Here is a 17,024-nt window from a genome sequence, read left to right on the forward strand (position 1 = left end):
AAAAAAAAAAAAAAAAAAAAAAAAAAAAAAAAAAAAAAAAACATAGACTGTGCCTTTGTCAAGCGATACAACTTTTTTAAACTATACAATGAAGAGCTATGTGTGTTTGACTAAGTATAAATGATATTTTATTTTAAAATTATTTATTGTCTTATATGCCTATACATAGCTAACATTATTCAGAATTTTCCCTTCTTTTAAATTTTTTTTCTTAACACAAAATTATTTCCTAAAAATAAATTCTTCCTTTTATATGCTGAAGATAACTCCTTTGCCTTTTCAAAAATTGCTTCATTTTCCTTGCATTACTGATTGTTCTCCATACTTCCTTAGTGCAGGTTTGCAGTACATTCATACCAGATCTTCTCTCTGTGAGCAACTCTGTCCTCTTGTCTAGTTGGTATGATTCTAAGATCTGTTTCTGTGGCATTTGGAATTTCTTTTGGCTCTCTCTTGTTTTTTAATGTTTCTATTTTTCTGAAGGTTACCAAGTTTCCTTCCATATTTTAGAAGAAAGCAATTATTTGTATTGACACTTTTAGAGTAAGAATAAATAATCAGTGTTCATTTCTGAAGATCCCGAGGCATTTCCAACTGTATGTAATCATGTATTCTTTTCTTTCATAGCTGGGACAGGAAGAAAGATATGAATTGCTGAATGTCTTGGAGTTCACCAGGTAAAATATCTGCTCTGTAATTTCTCTAGATAAGACAAATTTCCATGCATTTTTACATTTTCCCTTTTAATTAACTGGAATATGCTTTGTTTTTCTTAAACTAAATTTGTTTAGGCAAAATATTAAATTAAAATACTTGTCATACTGTAGGTAAGTCATAAATAGCTTCCTTCAGAGTATTATAGTGCATGACTTCTGGTGGCAGTTCAGAAGTCCTGGAAATGTGTCTGATTCACAAGTCTAAAGCAAGGAGTGTGATGGCTGGTGTGTTAGCTTCCTGATACTTTAATGCACACCTGAGATAATCAGTTTATAAGGAGAAAGGTTTGATCTCGCTCACAAGTTTGGAGGGTCCAGGTCATGACCAGTTAACCTGGTTGTTTTGAGCCTGTGCTAAGGCAGCACATCATAGCAAGGGAAGATGGCACAGCAGAACTCCTCACCTCTACCCGGGGAGCAGAAGAGAGAGCAAGAAAGAGGCTCTTCAGGGCACAGCATCACTGAACTAATACATCCCACTAGAGCCCACCTCTTTTAAGTAGCACCTCGTAAGGTTCTACCATTTCCCCAACACCTCCCGGGGAAGAAGCTTCAGAGGCATATGTGTTGGACATTTAAGATCCAAAACTATATAGCAACTCATGGTTTACAAATGGTTAAAAGGCCCTGAGATTTATGTGGCATGAAGGTTCACAGACACCTCCATGGAAGGAAGGCCTCTGATAAGGTGGGAAATATTTCCCCCCGTGAGGAAAGCAGTTAAAAGAGATGGTGCATGCATAGATAGACATGGAGGTTTAAATGGCAGAAAGAAAAGGGATTTCATGGCTAAGGCTTCCATGCAGATAAATTCCAAAAATTCAGAGTCTGATTCAGGAAGAAGTATGGAAGATTTGGAAAACAGAAAAAAATGTGCAGTGTGGTCTTGCAGAGAGGAAGAGAGCAGGATTCTTAGCAAGAGAAAGGCAGAGGTTGGTGTGCAGTGTGGAGCACCTCGTTGGTATTAGAGGTCCTGTCTGTGCTCATCTCCATGACTGGATGACTTCTCTGCAGTGTCCACTCAATCTGCGACCACCAAAGAGGGCGCCATGTACCATTGGGGATTTTGCCAGGAGAAGAAAAGAACAAGGAAGTTGATGAGTTTGGGACCATTGTTCCAAAGTTGATTAAGAGGGGCACAAGTCAAGAAGGGCTGAGTTAGAGTGATGTCATGTGTCATGACAGAGGAGACCCAATTAAATGTATTTCTAAAGCACTGTCATCTGGCCTAATGGGAGGTTTCACTTTCCACAGTTGCAAATCTCTGTGGTCCACTGAACTCCAAAATTATTAAAGGGAAAGTTTAGGAGGTAAACAGTTTGTAAGCTTTAAACAACTTTTATCATAATATATCATAATAATTGGTCTATATTATTAGTCATTAATCTCTGTGTCCAATTTATAAATTGTCATGGTTCTGTATGTATATGAAAAAATACAGGACATGTAAGGTTCAGTATTATCTCTTGTTTCAGGCATCCACTGGGGGGTCTTGTAATGTATTCCTATCGGAGGAGAGGGGACTGATGTAATCTTTGAAAAACAGTAATTTTAAATGCCTAAATTGTCTTTCACCATTATGTGTGATTATGTGCTCAAAATTGATGTAACTTGTAATTTATTTTTAATATATCTAAAAACATGGGGCAGGGCTCTGCTCTGCTCTGGTGGGTATTAACTCTTGTGGGTTTCTAGGGAGCTGTTTGGAAATTTTTCCTCCAGGGCAATAGATGGTACCCTAGTGGGTTAAAAACCATAATGTAACTTTCAAGTGTACCCAACTGTTCACTCAGGGGGTGGTTTGTATATGTGGGAGGGTAGGACTCATATTTTTGTCTAATTTATTTTTTCACTGTGAATATTAAAATATGTGAGGCATGACAAGCCTATGTATGCATATCCTCAATATGACGGCACATTGTGGAAAACCCCTTTCTTTCAGCGCTAGGAAAAGAATGTCAGTGATTGTTCGTACTCCATCCGGGAAGTTACGACTTTACTGCAAAGGAGCTGTAAGTTTTTATTTTTGTCTTTTACTGTTTTGATTTATGATGCTTTATAATAATACATGTTAGGCATTCTGCTGTGGAAATGTAACACAGATGTTTAACATGAAGTTGCTGACATCTGCTTTTGTTGGTGTTTTATAGTAACAGTGTTCAGCCTCTTCTGGTAAAATGTGGAATTCCTTCAGGGTCAATTTGGTGTGTTTAAAAAGTTTGGCCTAGGGCTAGGGATGTGGCTCAGTGGTAGAGTTCTTGCCTTGCATGCACAAGGCCCTGGGTTCAAGCCACAGCACCACAAAAAAAAAGTTTGGACTAGGTTATTTTTGTAATTCAATTTTTATAAGTAATATTTGAGGTTTATATTATATAAACTATATTAACAGACAATACAGAAATTATTTTAAAATTATACTAGAATGCAAGGATTAAAACTCCATATGTTTTTTTATTTTAAAAATTAAAAAAAACTAATAGAACAACAATGAAGATAAAATCAAAGCAACACAAGAACAACAAAAACCATACATGACCTCAAAACAAAATGATAGGAATTAACAGTGGTTGCTACATTACATACTGTTATCTTCAGTGAGTTGCTCAGTCCATTAGACATACGAATGTAAGATTGATCAAACAATCAGAGACAGTAACATGTAATTAAGAAAAAAAAATTGAAAATGATGCAGAGCTTTACCATACAAGATGATAGGACTTCAACAAACATAGAATTGGGAAAAAATTGAATCTCAATTATTGCACTTACTGATTATTGCTTGTCTTTGATTGTTTTAATTATAACAGAATTTCTGGTCATTGGTTGGCCTGGGTATATTGGCAGGCTATATTGACAGAATTAGTAATGTGTATTCCAACTGAATTTTCTTAGGTAAAATATGTTTACACGTAGGGAAAAATGAAAAATATACTGACTAGATTCTTTGCTAAGATCAGTCAGTGTTTCCCTTCTAAATTGTCCTTTCCTGATACCTATCCTGTAAATCTTCCAGCTTAGAACTTCGCAATTTTAAAGAGAATCAACAATTTTGCTTTATACCATGGAAATTTGGAAACTAAACCTAAGAAGCCCAAGTCTTTCATTTAAATTCCTGTTTAGATTGCCTTAGTTTTAAAGCATTGAAAAGCGAGTTTTAGATGTCTAGTTTTCCAGCATTTTGGTAGAATTATTTCATGATGTCTCATGAATTTAGTTTTACAATTCTTTTCATTTTGTGTTCCCATTGACCACTTAACATCTAACACTTATTCATTGAGAACATTTTAACACCAGACACTGAACCGGATTTTGGAGATGTGAAGATAAGACGTACAGTGTGTCCAGAGCATCAGATTAGCCAGGGAAATGTGTGGAAAGAGAAGATTAGGGTATAATATAAGGTACATTGTAAAGCTCTTCTGTATCCGAACGGCAACATGCGCAACACTTTAAGTGTTGATACATCTCTGGTTTACAGCACCCAAATCACATCCTTCCTTTTTTAGGTTTCAGCAATCTTCTACCTATAAATTTTGGGAAGTTGAAGCATTAAATAAAGAACAAAACCACTGGACTTCTTTTGTTAGTAATCACAGAAGTAGTATGTATATACTAACTTGCTTAAAGCATTGTTTTCCATCACACCCAAATTGGTTGTGAGATGTGGGTAAGTAGTAAAAAGGCACAAACATGTAAAACAGCAAGGAATGTGTGACAACTATTTGTAATTTGGCACGGAATAGCTGAATATGAGATAGAAAGTGAGTGTGGTTTGCGTCATTTTTTTCCTTGCTTGAGAACTTGCACTTTCTCCTTGATCGTTCCGTTGCTATTTGGGAAAGCGATTTAAAACTGAAAACAGATGCACACAGAGCTCCAGTTGAGGCCACTGCTGACAGACCAGGCAAGAGCTGATTAAGGATGAACCCAGGCCTTTGTGGAAAAGATAAGAGGTAAAAGATTTAGGACTTAGTAGTTGATGGCCGGTGGGTGCTGAGGGAAAGGATTATCTGGGATCATAGACTTCTTGGCTTGCAGAGTGGACTGAGGTGGGTAAGTTCTTACCACGACAGAGAATGGGGGCTACATTCAGACTGTACAGCAGATACACCTCAGTTTTATGGAGGAAGAAATCTGGGTGCAGATGCAGCATTAGAACTTAAGTGTAGCTGGAAACTAAAAGCAGGGATCGGTAAAATCTTGTTTAAAGAAAATAGCACCCTAAGTGAGAGGAGGGCTACAAGTGAAAAGCAGTACCGGGAAGCATACTGAGATCTGAAGGAGAATCTAAGGAGCCTGTTCATTCCTTGGTAGAGCGAATAACCAACAGGGACAGAACAACCAAAAACCTACATAGTCAGGGTTCATTCAGAGGAGATGAGGGAAACAGGATGTAAAAAGAATTAGGGTGAGTTATGTACATGTACCAACTCTCCACAAGAGAATCATTCTGTTCTGCAAACATTAATAACAATAAAAATTTCCAAAAAAGATCCCCAAATTCCCCCCCCTGCAAAAAGATAGGATATATTCCAGTCAAGATAGTATAATGTGTTCCTACTGTGATATATCCCCTCTACTCCAAAGTTATAGCAATGATGGATACCTTTAGTGTAAAGAGAAAATAGATAAACCTAGGCTCCAAAACAAGATAAATGTCTTTGTAGACGAAAATAGACATAGAAAATCTAAGTGATTTATTGAAATGAAGTCTTGACCTGGGTGGGAGTCCCAGGCTCTGGGATTTAAATCAAGGAGCGGTGGTTAAAAATGGCTTCTGTAGGGCAAGGGGGCAAATAGCATTGGTGTAAACTGAGATGGGAGCCAGCCTCCCCGCTCTGACGCCAAGGACACTGCTGAGCTTCCCCAGTCATAAGAAAAGGCTAAGGAAAGCTCTCGCCAGCCTCAGTCCAGGCCATGCGAAACCACTGGGTTGGCACACATGCAAAGAGGGACAGCAGGAGCAGAGCTCAGAAGCATGTGAGGCAGTCTTATGCAGAGGGACATACTGAGCTCCATCAACAGCTGGAACATGGACTCATTCTCATAGAGTAGTGTGATGACCAGGGACACTAAAAGCTCAAAGATAAAGCAATTCCAAGTACTTTTAATAAAAAAAGAAATCAGGAGGGGAAATGGTGATGGAAGGTAAATTTAAAGTCATAGTTTTTAAAAATCAGTAAAGGGGATAAACTTCAAGTTGGGCATGGTTGAAGGGATAGGAGAGAGTACAGTGTAAAGACATAGCAGCTCTTAATGTATGTGGGTGTGTGTATGTTTAGGGATGACTTGCTTTTCCTACTTTTTTCTAGCCTTTCTGTAGTGAAATTGTTTTGTTAATTTTTAAATGACAAAAGAGAACACAATATGCAGTTTATATGTGTAATAGTAGCTAACTTAGAAAAAGCTATATTTACACAAATAAAACTTTAATTTATTCAAGAAAGCAAGAATTCTACTTTAAAAGTTTTACAGTACAGAAAAATTAGAAATTCAATTAATAAGCTTAAATACTGTAGGAATTTCAAATTAAGGGTCTCTTACATGAAATTCTTTGCCATCCACAAGAAGACCCATTAGGTGAAATTAGTTGCCTTTAATAAGCAGAGAGAAGACAGCAGAGACAAAGTACAGATAATGATGAATGTCACACATAAACACCAAGTTTGTGTGCATTTCAGGTCAGAGCGGCCTGTGCTTCTTGCAGCAGGTCAGTCTCGCCTTGTTGATTAACCTGACAGCAATTCATAGTCCTTAATGTCACTTTGCTAATTTATCATGTCAAAATCAAACCAAATTGCAGAGTGAATCTCGAAAAACAACTTGTAATTGGAAGCAGAACACAACAATAGAATTGCAATTTAAGACATCTATGCATAGGTTACAGTGGCCTCTGACATGTTCAAAAAACAAAAGGAGGTTTGGGGTCTTACAAGGTTAGAAAAATCTATACAAGTTATTTGGGGGGAAGTTTCATAAAGCTAGTCTTCAAGACACAGCTGGTTGTTCCACTGTCAATTGCTAAGTAAAGTACAGTAGTCTTAAAGTCAGGTCAGGTTGTTTCAGTGGATTGGTTTTAAGAGAAAGCAGGCATCTGTGACCTTTGCTGTTTTTTCCTATGCAGTCTTAGCAGAGCATAACAGGAATGATTCTATTTTGCATAATTATTTTCACAATAGTAAAATTATCCAGATAATTTTAATATAAACTGCATATTTTTGCACATATGAATACTGTATCTAAGGCCAATTTGTTTTTGACTACTGCTTTCTTATTGTTGACACTTGTGTCTTTTGATTCCATCTTTCCTTTTTTGGTAATACTGCATTATATGGTACTCCATGTAAGTGACAGTTCAAAATGATTGAAGGTTGCATCAAATACTTTATCCATTTAACAAATAATTTTTAATATGCATTCTGGGAACAGATCAGTATTTGAACTTTATTCTAAATGGCAAACAGGCAAACAACAACTTTTCAAATGAAAATGCACTGCAGATGGAATTTTAATCATGAATTTAACTTTCCTCCAAGCCCTAGACTATTTACACAGTGACTAATTTGATGGTGCGATGCTGGAGCCTCATGATTTTCTCTTACCTTTATAGGGATCAGGTCACAAGATAACTAAATCCAGTGAGGATCCCACAACCACAGACTCAGGAGGTTCTAAGTCTAACCCTGTGGCATGTACATGTTTTAGTGTCTGGGAAGAAACATTTGTTAGCACCTAGTATGCACCAAATACTTGATGTAGCCCTCTGAATAAGGAATGTTACTTGTCTAAAGTATCTAAATGCTTATTTCTTATGCAAAAACATGACCAGCCAGTTGTGACTGACAGTTAAAAACATACAACATATTTAATACACGTTTAATGTGCCACATTCTGGCCCTTGTCTATTTCAGTTCTACAAAGAAGATAGAAAATCAATTTTTTCTATTCTAAGCATCAGTTTCTTTTACTAGAATGTTTGGATACACTGCGGTGTTTAATATCCCTAACTTTGTTACTTAATTGCTTTTGTTTTTCTGATTTTAATTCTTAAAACATTTTCTTAGCTTAAAAATGGCCTACATTAATATCATTAAAAATTTTGTTAGCCTCTGGGAGAAAAGACTTTATAAGTTATACCTTTCCTTCCCAGGAAGGAGCCATAAGGGGAAATTATCATTTCCTTTTGCCTTGCCCCATTCCCATTCCGCCACTGAAAAATGAAATGAAATTCATAATTGGAGCCTGGAATATTCCATCTGTTCTGAGGTCACTAAGTTCTGTTTCTCTCAAGGGTTCTAAATCATACTCCATTAGTCTGTTTTGAAATCTCAGTCCTGAGACTGGAGACCCCAAAATGGGTAATACCACTGAGAAAGTAATTGCAGGTAAATGATTTATTTTTTCCTGGTATAATAAAACTGTGAAAGCTGAATACTAAAATTCCTAACAACATTAAACCAAAGCCAGAAAATAACTAAGAGAACAATAGTCAATTTATAAAGTAGCGAGAACTAGAGAAAAATAAATGGTGTCTAAAACTAAGGCTAAAAGAGACTTTAAAAATAACCCTGTAATTTTATTTTGCAAGTTAAGCAAACAGTCTTAAAGCTGAAATGGCACAATTAGAAATAGTCAGCTATTTAAGTTAGTTTATGGTTAGTCAAAAGTTCTCTCACTGTCCCACTGGCTCTCTCAGTGAATTTACCAGTCCTGTGATACTTAAAGTTTGTTCTTCTGTCAGCACCAACACTGTGAAGGTCCTCCAGCCCCGGCAAGGTCTTATGGTCAAGTGAGTTTGGGACACATACCCTGGGAGGTCTGCTGTGGACATCACTGTTCTAAAGGCCCTTAGAAGTGTTGCAGCAAGACAGGCTCCTTAGCTTTGTTCAGTCCAGTATTCCCTAAACTTTCCAGAGTTCTGCAGAATCTTCGGGAATGAGGGGAACTCAGAGTATACAGACAGTGAGGTGTGGGTAGAATATGAGGTTTTGAACATTGGAATAACTAGAGATATCTTCCAAAAGAAGATGAAAATGCAGGACTAAAACCTGCCCTCAGTGTCCACAAGCGATCACTTCCTGGACTTCCACAGAGGCCAAAATCTGTGAATGCTAACGTCCTGTGTATAAAAGGGCAGAGTACTTACATATAGCTACAGGTATCCTATATTATCTCTAGATCAATTTAATACCTGATATAAGTATTTTTTAAATAATCATTACACAGTATTGTATTATTTAGGGAATGATAGCAAGGAAAAAAGTCTGTACATTTTCAGTACCAACAAAGCTTTCATAAGCCTGACTTCATTTTCTCTCTGTGGTTGGTTGACTCCATGGATGTGGGACCTGCAGATACACTGGTTCAGCTGTATTTCCGCATGTCTTTAGGGAATCGATGTTACTCATCAATGCAGTATTTTGTGCTTAAAGAAGAACACTGAAAGTGATTGGTTCTTTTTGTATTGCTTTCCTACTAATAATGTTGCCAGTATCCACTTTAGTAAGCTCAAAAGGCTTAATTAATGACATTATACCTTTTGCTTGTTTTCTAGGATACTGTAATTTATGAACGACTTGCAGAGACTTCAAAATACAAAGAAATTACCCTAAAACATTTGGAGCAATTTGCTACAGAAGGTGAGTATTCTCCTTAATCGTCGTTCATAAAGGATGTTTAAGATGCAAAGAAGTTATATACTTTTGATATCTTACAGAGCCACTGTTTCTGTTTTATTTAGAGATTCCTGAAGTATCAATTATTGTTAATAACCTGGATTTTACTATGTGTTGCTCCCATATAGTATCTTTATTTTACTTTCCTAAAACTATACTTATTAAAATGTTGGCAGTTTCAGTCTCCATGTTTTAGATGTCTACAAATCTGTTTTATTTCCTAGAATGGATATAACTTACTTGAAGCACTTGACCTTATATCTAAATAGTTTGTTAGGAAAGAAGCAAGAGTCAAAGAACTGAGGTGGTATTCTAAACTAAATACAAAAAAGAAGAAATAATTAAACTTGTATGACTTTTAAAACAAGCATTAAATTTAGTTACAGCTCAGCATGTTTTATGAAGCCCCTGCCCTGTGCCAGGCTTTGTGTGAGGCTTCACAGTGTATGATGGACGAGCTTAGCCCTGTCTCTCTGTCCTGAAATATACGACGTGTGAAGTCACACAGTACGTAGTCCAGGAAGATGATGCAGATAAGAAGAGACGAAGTGAGGGTTGTTAGACATGAAGGATCAGCTACTACAAGAAGTTTTAGAGTCTTGTCTGTGCCTTGATGTCAGTGGTCATAGCTGTATCTGAATCTTCCATCTCGAGTTTTTACTGTCTGTTTCAGCTAGAATAGTTGCCCATGGCTCAAGTCTAAAAGATCAGATCTTTTTTTTTTTTTTTTCCATCTGGATCCAAGTTTAAAACAGATAGGAATGCTTTTAAAAAAACATCATACCAAATAGGAATAAATAAGAGGACGAGAGGCTTTAAAAAGGAATGACACAAAGAACTTTCTCCCAGTCATCCAAAATGTAAGAACATACAGATGCCCTGAGTTCAGCTTTCTCAGCCGGGCTTGTCAAGTTCAGCCTACTCACCATATGGCACAGGTCTGACTTAGTTTGGTCCGGTCTGGTCTGCACTGATCTGATCTGGATTGGTTGGGGAGGAAGAGGTTTGGGGCATCTTCCCCCTTTCTGGTTATGAGGTTGCAGGTATTCTGGCTCTCATGTTTAAGTTGGCTTGGCCCTCATCGTCACCCATTCTTCCTGGCCTGGGTGACCCTTCTCCTCTGTGGCTACCCTCAAAGAAGTTTTCCAGTCAAGTTTCTGAAAGAGAAAGACATGTCCTAACATGGGCTCACAGATTTAAGTCCCACTCTCAGTGATCCAGCAATAAAGAACTCTGTTCCTTCCTCGGAAGATAGAGTTCCCTGGATATTTATGTCCTGTCTTCTTTGCTTCTTGCTTCTGACATAGTCCCCTGAACATTATTTTATTTAACTTGAGATCACAAGGCTTGGTGTCTGGGCCTGGTCATTGTAAGTGTTAAATGATCTTGCCCAAGGGAGTTGTTTTCTTGGGAACCAGAATCACTGCTTCCTTGCATGGCTGACAAATGCTTTTGCCTCTTCCTTCTTCCAACCCATCTGCTTTTTCTGGCCAAGAGATTGAGCCAGAAATGGGGATTGATGGGGATTGAGCATGCAGGGTGCGGGAGTCACCTCCAACATGAGCTGTGTCACTTTCCCAGGGAGTGACTGAGAGCTGCAACTGTCCTCACTATCCTGCAGCTATATTTAACTTTAACTTTTTACTATACATTTATAATAGAAAGGAGAACTCTGTGCCTTTAGTTCCCAGGAGCTTTAATTTAATAGAGACGACCCCCAAGAAAAACCACACGAAACACTGTCATTCACATAGGAATGTTAGGGGGTTTTTACCTAAAGAGTCTGATTAATCGGAAGGTGCTTTTTTTTTTTTTTTTTTCTGGAAGATGCTTTAAAAGGATGATTTTTAAAACCTACTCTTAGAGTAGGTACAAGGCAAACAGCAGAAGGGAGTTTGAGAAAGTGAATAGAAAAAGGTGACCGTTCCTTGCCATTCTGAGGTTGAAGGCAGATAGTGAAATACGTTTCAGCCATACTTTGGGATTTGGATCTCATCCTGCGGTTCAGTTGGGAGATTTAAACAAAAGAAAAGGTTGATCGGATAAGATCTTGGAAAAATCACTAAGTGGGTAAGGGACTGAATTGAAAGGACTGAGAATTAGAAGCAAAGTGCCCATTTTAAAAGCTAAAGGAACATTAATAGGTACTTTATACCAAGGTTTTGTCATAATTGAATTGGACTTGAGCATAGTATTTAAATTGAATTAGTCTGAGTATTTAAATTGAAGGGTCGGGCCGAGGATATAGCTCAGTGGCACAAGCGCCTGCCTGGCAAGTGTGAGGTGGTGAGTTTGATTCCAGGTACAGACAAACAAACAAACAAACAAACAAACAAATAAATAAATAAATAAAAATTGAAAGGTCATTTCAAGATGACTTTTTGTTAAATAATGGAAACATCAGACTTATGAATAAAATCTTCAGTGTGTTGACAGGTATGTGCTGCATTTTGCAGGTTTGAGGACATTATGTTTTGCTGTGGCTGAGATTTCTGAGAGTGACTTCCAGGAGTGGCGAGCTGTCTACCAGCGAGCGTCCACATCTGTGCAGAACAGGCTTCTCAAACTGGAGGAGAGTTACGAACTCATTGAAAAGGTGCGTGGGTAACTGTCCTGATCTGCAGATCGCGTGGTCTCCGTAAAGGTCCAGTCTTTGCGCAAGGGACCTCTCTGTCTTTTCTTTCATTGCTGAGACAAAATACCTGACACCCAAAGTTAGAGGGAGGAAAGGTTTATTTAACTCACAGTCTATGGAAGTTTCAGGCAATAATCAGCTGGCTGCAAGGCAGGGTGGCACATGGCAGAGGGGCAACAGTTCATGGCAGCAGAGAAGACGGCAAAGCAACAAGGTTGGGGGATGCTCTTTCTGTCCCTTATATTGTATGCAGGCTACCCACCCTAGGGCAGGTGTAGCACTCACACTCTTAGTCCTAGGCAGAATTATGCCAAATCAGTCAGTGGACTGATTTACTAATCACACACCCTTGATTCCAGCACCACATACTCTAGATTCAGCCACCTCTGAAAAGCCCCCTCATGAATACATGAGGCTTTAGGGGGACGTCTAGACACAAACCATAACAGGACTCCTGGAATAAAAAGGAGACTATCTTGATACACTATTTACTATTGATTCACCTCTGGCTGCCTAAGCATTAATTATTCTTAGCATGAGTTAACATGTTGCTGAAATCTCTGGAATTAGGCATCACTGTGTATAGATCTTCACTGTACAGTTTTGGATCGTGGTTTGGCCAGTCTGACAATTTCCTCACCAGTGTATTGCATGGTTCTGCATCCCTGAGGACATGGAGCATGTCCACATCAGCATGTACATGTTGCATGCACATATATGTGCACTTAGACTTAACATGTGTATACAACATGTAATATAAAATAATACGGTGATACAGCTTGTGTGACTCTATAGCTAATAATAAACAATATGAAAGTGAGTAACCCAGTGCCATCATCTGGCCTGCCATTGTACTATGCTGACATAACCCTATCCCTCCTCATTTCTTTTTTGTGTGTATTGTTTTGTTTTTTGTTATTTTGTTGTGTGTTTTGAGGCAGGATGTCCTTATGTAGTCCAGACTGGCCTTGAATTCATAATCCTTCTGCCTCCCAAGTGCTGGGATTGTAGGTGTGTGCTGCCATATCCAGCTTCCCCTCTGTTGTTTCTGTCCTTATTATAAATATCCCCATTTTATAGGTAAAGAAACTGAGGCTGTTCAGCCTTTAAATGGCAGATACACTATGTTTGGTGCTATAGCAATAGCAAGACATCTTGCTTCCTTAACTGATAATGGCGAACATTTTTATGTAGTACTTACGGTGTCTGATACTATTTGTAGCACTTTCATCTATTAGCCAAACTAATCCCTTGAGGTGCTAATTATCCCTAATTACAGATGAAGGGATAAGGCAATGGAGAGGTTAAGTAATTTGACCAGGATTGCACAGCTCATAAGAGAGGGGCTTCTCTTAGTCCAGTGTTATGCTCAGAAGCACTCAAGTGCCTTCACTCTCACCTGGAACTTTCCACTGAGAACTCCCCGGTTACCTAATTCCTTCAACCATACTTGTGTTTGTACAGCATAGAACCAAATCAGCAGGGGAGCTGCAGTTCACCTGATCCTGTATCCAGGCAGGTAAAGACTGGCTTTGTTCCTGCCTCCTCTGTCTAGGTACCCTGTGCTTCCGGTGGTGAGAGGCAGCTAGCACCACAGATCCCTCCCGGGACTGTTTCCTTCTGTTCTTCATGTGTCCTGCCCCCTTATATGTGCTGGAAACGTCACAGTCTAGCTGCGGGTGGTTCTCTCTGTCATGTAGTTGTTTTTTTCTTTCATCTAATTTTTTAAATTGGTGTTTTATTTGGTACATGTTTGTGGTACGCAGTGATGACAGTCACCACGGGGAGTTGATACTTGTGTATAACGCATCGTAATTCCTTTTCCTTCCCTTTCCCTCACTCCCTCTCCTTTCCCTCTGTCCCTTCTCCCTCTGACTCTCAGTCTCTTTCCCTATGACAAAAGACCTGTCTCCCCGTTCCTGTCACCTGTATTTTATCTTGCTTTTTATTTGTACTTCAGGTTTCTCATATAAGACAAACTGATATTTAAGCTGCCTGATTTATTTCTCTTAACATTATGGTCTTAAAGTTCACCCACTTTCCTACACATGACTCAAATTTATGCTTCCTTATGGCAGAGTAATACTCCACTGTGTATAAATATCACATTTTCTTTATCCATTCATCTATTGACAGACGTATAGGCCACTTCCAAGTTTTAACTATTATGAATTGTGCTACTATAAAAATGGATATGCATGTATCACTATTTCTTTTTTTTGGTATCAGGAATCGAACTCATGACCTCATGCTTGCCAGGTGTATCAGTATAATATGGTAACTTTGACTCTTTCAGGAAGATATCTAGAAGGGGAAGAGCTGGGTCAAGTGGAATTTCTAGTGCTAAGGAATCTCCCTATTGATTTCTATAGTACTTGCACTGGCTTACGTTTTCACCAGCAGTGTAGTAGGATTCTTTTTCCCTGCACTCTCACCAGCATTTGTTGTTACATATTTGATTTATTAATGACAACTGTTATTTCTGGAGTGAGGTGGAATATCAGTGTTGTTTCAGTTTGCATTTCTGTAGTGGTGAAAGATGTTGAACATTTTTTCATGTATTTATTGGTCATTTGTACCTCTGAGAAGTGTCTGTTTATTTCAATTGCCCATTTTAGATGGGGTTCTTTTATTTTGGGGCATCTGGGGTTTTCTTTTAGCTCTTTGTACATTCCAGATATTAGTTCTCTGTCCAAGGTATAGCTGGGTAAATATTTTTTCCAATTCTGTAGGCTTTGTCTTTATTTATTGTTCCCTTTGCTGTGCAGGAACTTTTTAATTTACTAAGATCCCATTTATGGATTCTTGGTATTATTTCAGCTCTAGAATCCTCTGTACTGTGCCTCTATTCAGCGTGCTTGGAGTTCAGTTTGGAAAGTCCTTGCCTATATCTGTCTTCAAGAGTTTTACCTACTTTATCTGTCAGCAGATTGTTTGTTTTAGGGTTTATACCTTTAACCCATTTTTAGTTTAGTTTAATGAATAGTGTGAGATATGAGCCTAGATACAACTTTCTATGTGTGTCTAGCAGTTTTCCCAGCACCATTTGCTAAAGAGGCTGTCTTTCCTCCAGCATAAGTTTTTGGACCTTTGTCAGTGATCAGATACCTGCATGTACGTGAGGTCATTTCTGCATCCTCTATTCTGTTCCATTGATCCATATATCTGGTTTTGTGTCAGTCTCTGTCATGTTGTCGTCACATACAACTTTAGTTGCAGTCTTTCTGTCTCTTCAACACATTGTGATTATGTTGAGGGAAGTAGTTCGTTTCTCACTTTATATTATATGCCTCGCACCATGCATCCATGATATTTTCTGAAGAGGAGATGTCTAGATACAGGTCATATATATCATATAGATACAGTTAGATATATATCTAGATATTTCCCCCTCATAATTGAACTTTATTTTTCATCCTGCTTATTTCCAAGATGTGTACTAGCACGCATAGTACCTTGCAGCCTACCCCCCAATTTTACAGGTACACACTTAGCACACAGTTTATTGATTAACTTACTAAATCTCAGTATCGCTTTCTGCCCCCTCTGCTTCCTAACATATTTACATATAATTATGTCTTTGAAATGCTGTATGGTAAAATAAAGTATTCGAGTTTAAGACCATAATCTGTTTTAGTCTCTCCAACCAGTTGTCTTAATGTGCTCAATTGGTATTAATTTTTAATCTTTTGCTTTTCTTATTCTTTTAAGAATTTTTAAAAATATTGTGCTGTTTGAAAATGATTTTCTCCTTCCTGTCTCCCCATTCACACAGCCTTAGCACTATGTAGCCTTTCCCCCATGGTAATGATACTGAATTAATATACACAAAGTGAACTAAAAATATATTTGAAAATGGATTCTAAGCACATGAGTAGAGGCACAGTACAGAGAGAGGATTCTAGAGCTGAATGTTTAATGTAGCTAACATTGTTACTCTGAATCCCATAGAGTGTGCAGACTAAATTTCTAGATTTAACAGTTTTGTTGTTAAAGTATCTGAGATTAAAAACATTATTTCCAGCTTTTATCTTCAATAGACATTCAACTATTTTGCCAGAAGGTGGCAATCATGAGTTAGGTTAAAATTTAAATTGTGGAAATCTATTAAAAGTATATGTATTTTTTTAGTTTACAAAAGCAGAAACCTCCCTATGACTAATTCTTATTAAAAATAAATGAAATGAGAGATTGAGAGGTAATTCATCTTTACTTTGTGATGTCATTCACTCTTACTTTTCTTAAGAAATCTAAAGCTCAGGAAGGTCCTCTTGTACCAGCCTGTTCCAAAGAAGAACCTGTTTCTTTGTTCTTCTCTGCTCCTGAAACCAGGTTTTCTTTAATTTATTCATTTAATTAATTGAAGTATACCAGATACCAGGGCTGCACAGCCAAAGGAGGTGGACAGGGCTTTGGCCCCCAGGTGCCCTATTCTGAACAAGTGAGGAGACCTGAAAGAACCTAGAGGAGTGAGTCACAGACTGGGTCTGGAAGAAACTTTCGGAGAGGTGGTAACTTTTGAAATGAGCCCAGTACCAGTTCAAGGAGGGCAAGAGTCTTTTTAAGCAGGTGGGGGAATAGACAGAATGACACAAGTTTCTCTGTAATGGAGCTGGGTTTTTTGGTTGTTTTTTTTTTTTTTTTTTTTTCTAAAGTCTCTTCCAGCCCTGATCCTTTGAGGACCATAGGGTTTTTAATATGTTGAGAGCCACAGCCTCGTCGCTGTTGCTGGTCTGCACCTCTGCTCTTTGCTAGAATCAGCTGGGCTTAGTGTTCATCCATTGTGGTTTATTGCCATTAAAGCCAACCTATGGCTGAGGATATAGCTCACTGATAAACAGCGCTTGCCTCGCATAAGCAAGGCCCATGCTCAATTCCCAGCACTACCCACCCCACGCAAAAAAGAGGCAAGATTCAACCTTCAGACCACCAGCTCTGCAAACCTATCATCCTGGCTTAAATGTAGTTGGCAGAGCTTTAGAGTTCATCCGTTTGGGC

At 38.2% G+C, this 17,024-nt stretch overlaps 1 protein-coding gene across 4 annotated transcripts in view; it reads left to right on the plus strand.

Annotated features, from left to right (window-relative positions):
- Atp8a1 (ATPase, aminophospholipid transporter (APLT), class I, type 8A, member 1) overlaps positions 1–17,024 on the plus strand; it is a 219,983-nt gene that overhangs the window by 106,778 nt on the left and 96,181 nt on the right. For all 4 annotated transcript variants that reach the window (XM_005391918.2, XM_005391917.2, XM_005391919.2 and 1 more), the window contains 4 exons: positions 628–677; positions 2,659–2,728; positions 9,271–9,355; positions 11,848–11,987. In XM_005391918.2, the coding sequence (XP_005391975.1) occupies positions 628–677; positions 2,659–2,728; positions 9,271–9,355; positions 11,848–11,987 (345 nt within the window). The remainder of the gene's footprint in view (positions 1–627; positions 678–2,658; positions 2,729–9,270; positions 9,356–11,847; positions 11,988–17,024) is intronic.

The sequence above is a fragment of the Chinchilla lanigera genome, unplaced genomic scaffold (genome assembly GCF_000276665.1).
Source record: "Chinchilla lanigera isolate Chin_1 unplaced genomic scaffold, ChiLan1.0 scaffold00042, whole genome shotgun sequence".
Taxonomy (NCBI): domain Eukaryota; kingdom Metazoa; phylum Chordata; class Mammalia; order Rodentia; family Chinchillidae; genus Chinchilla; species Chinchilla lanigera.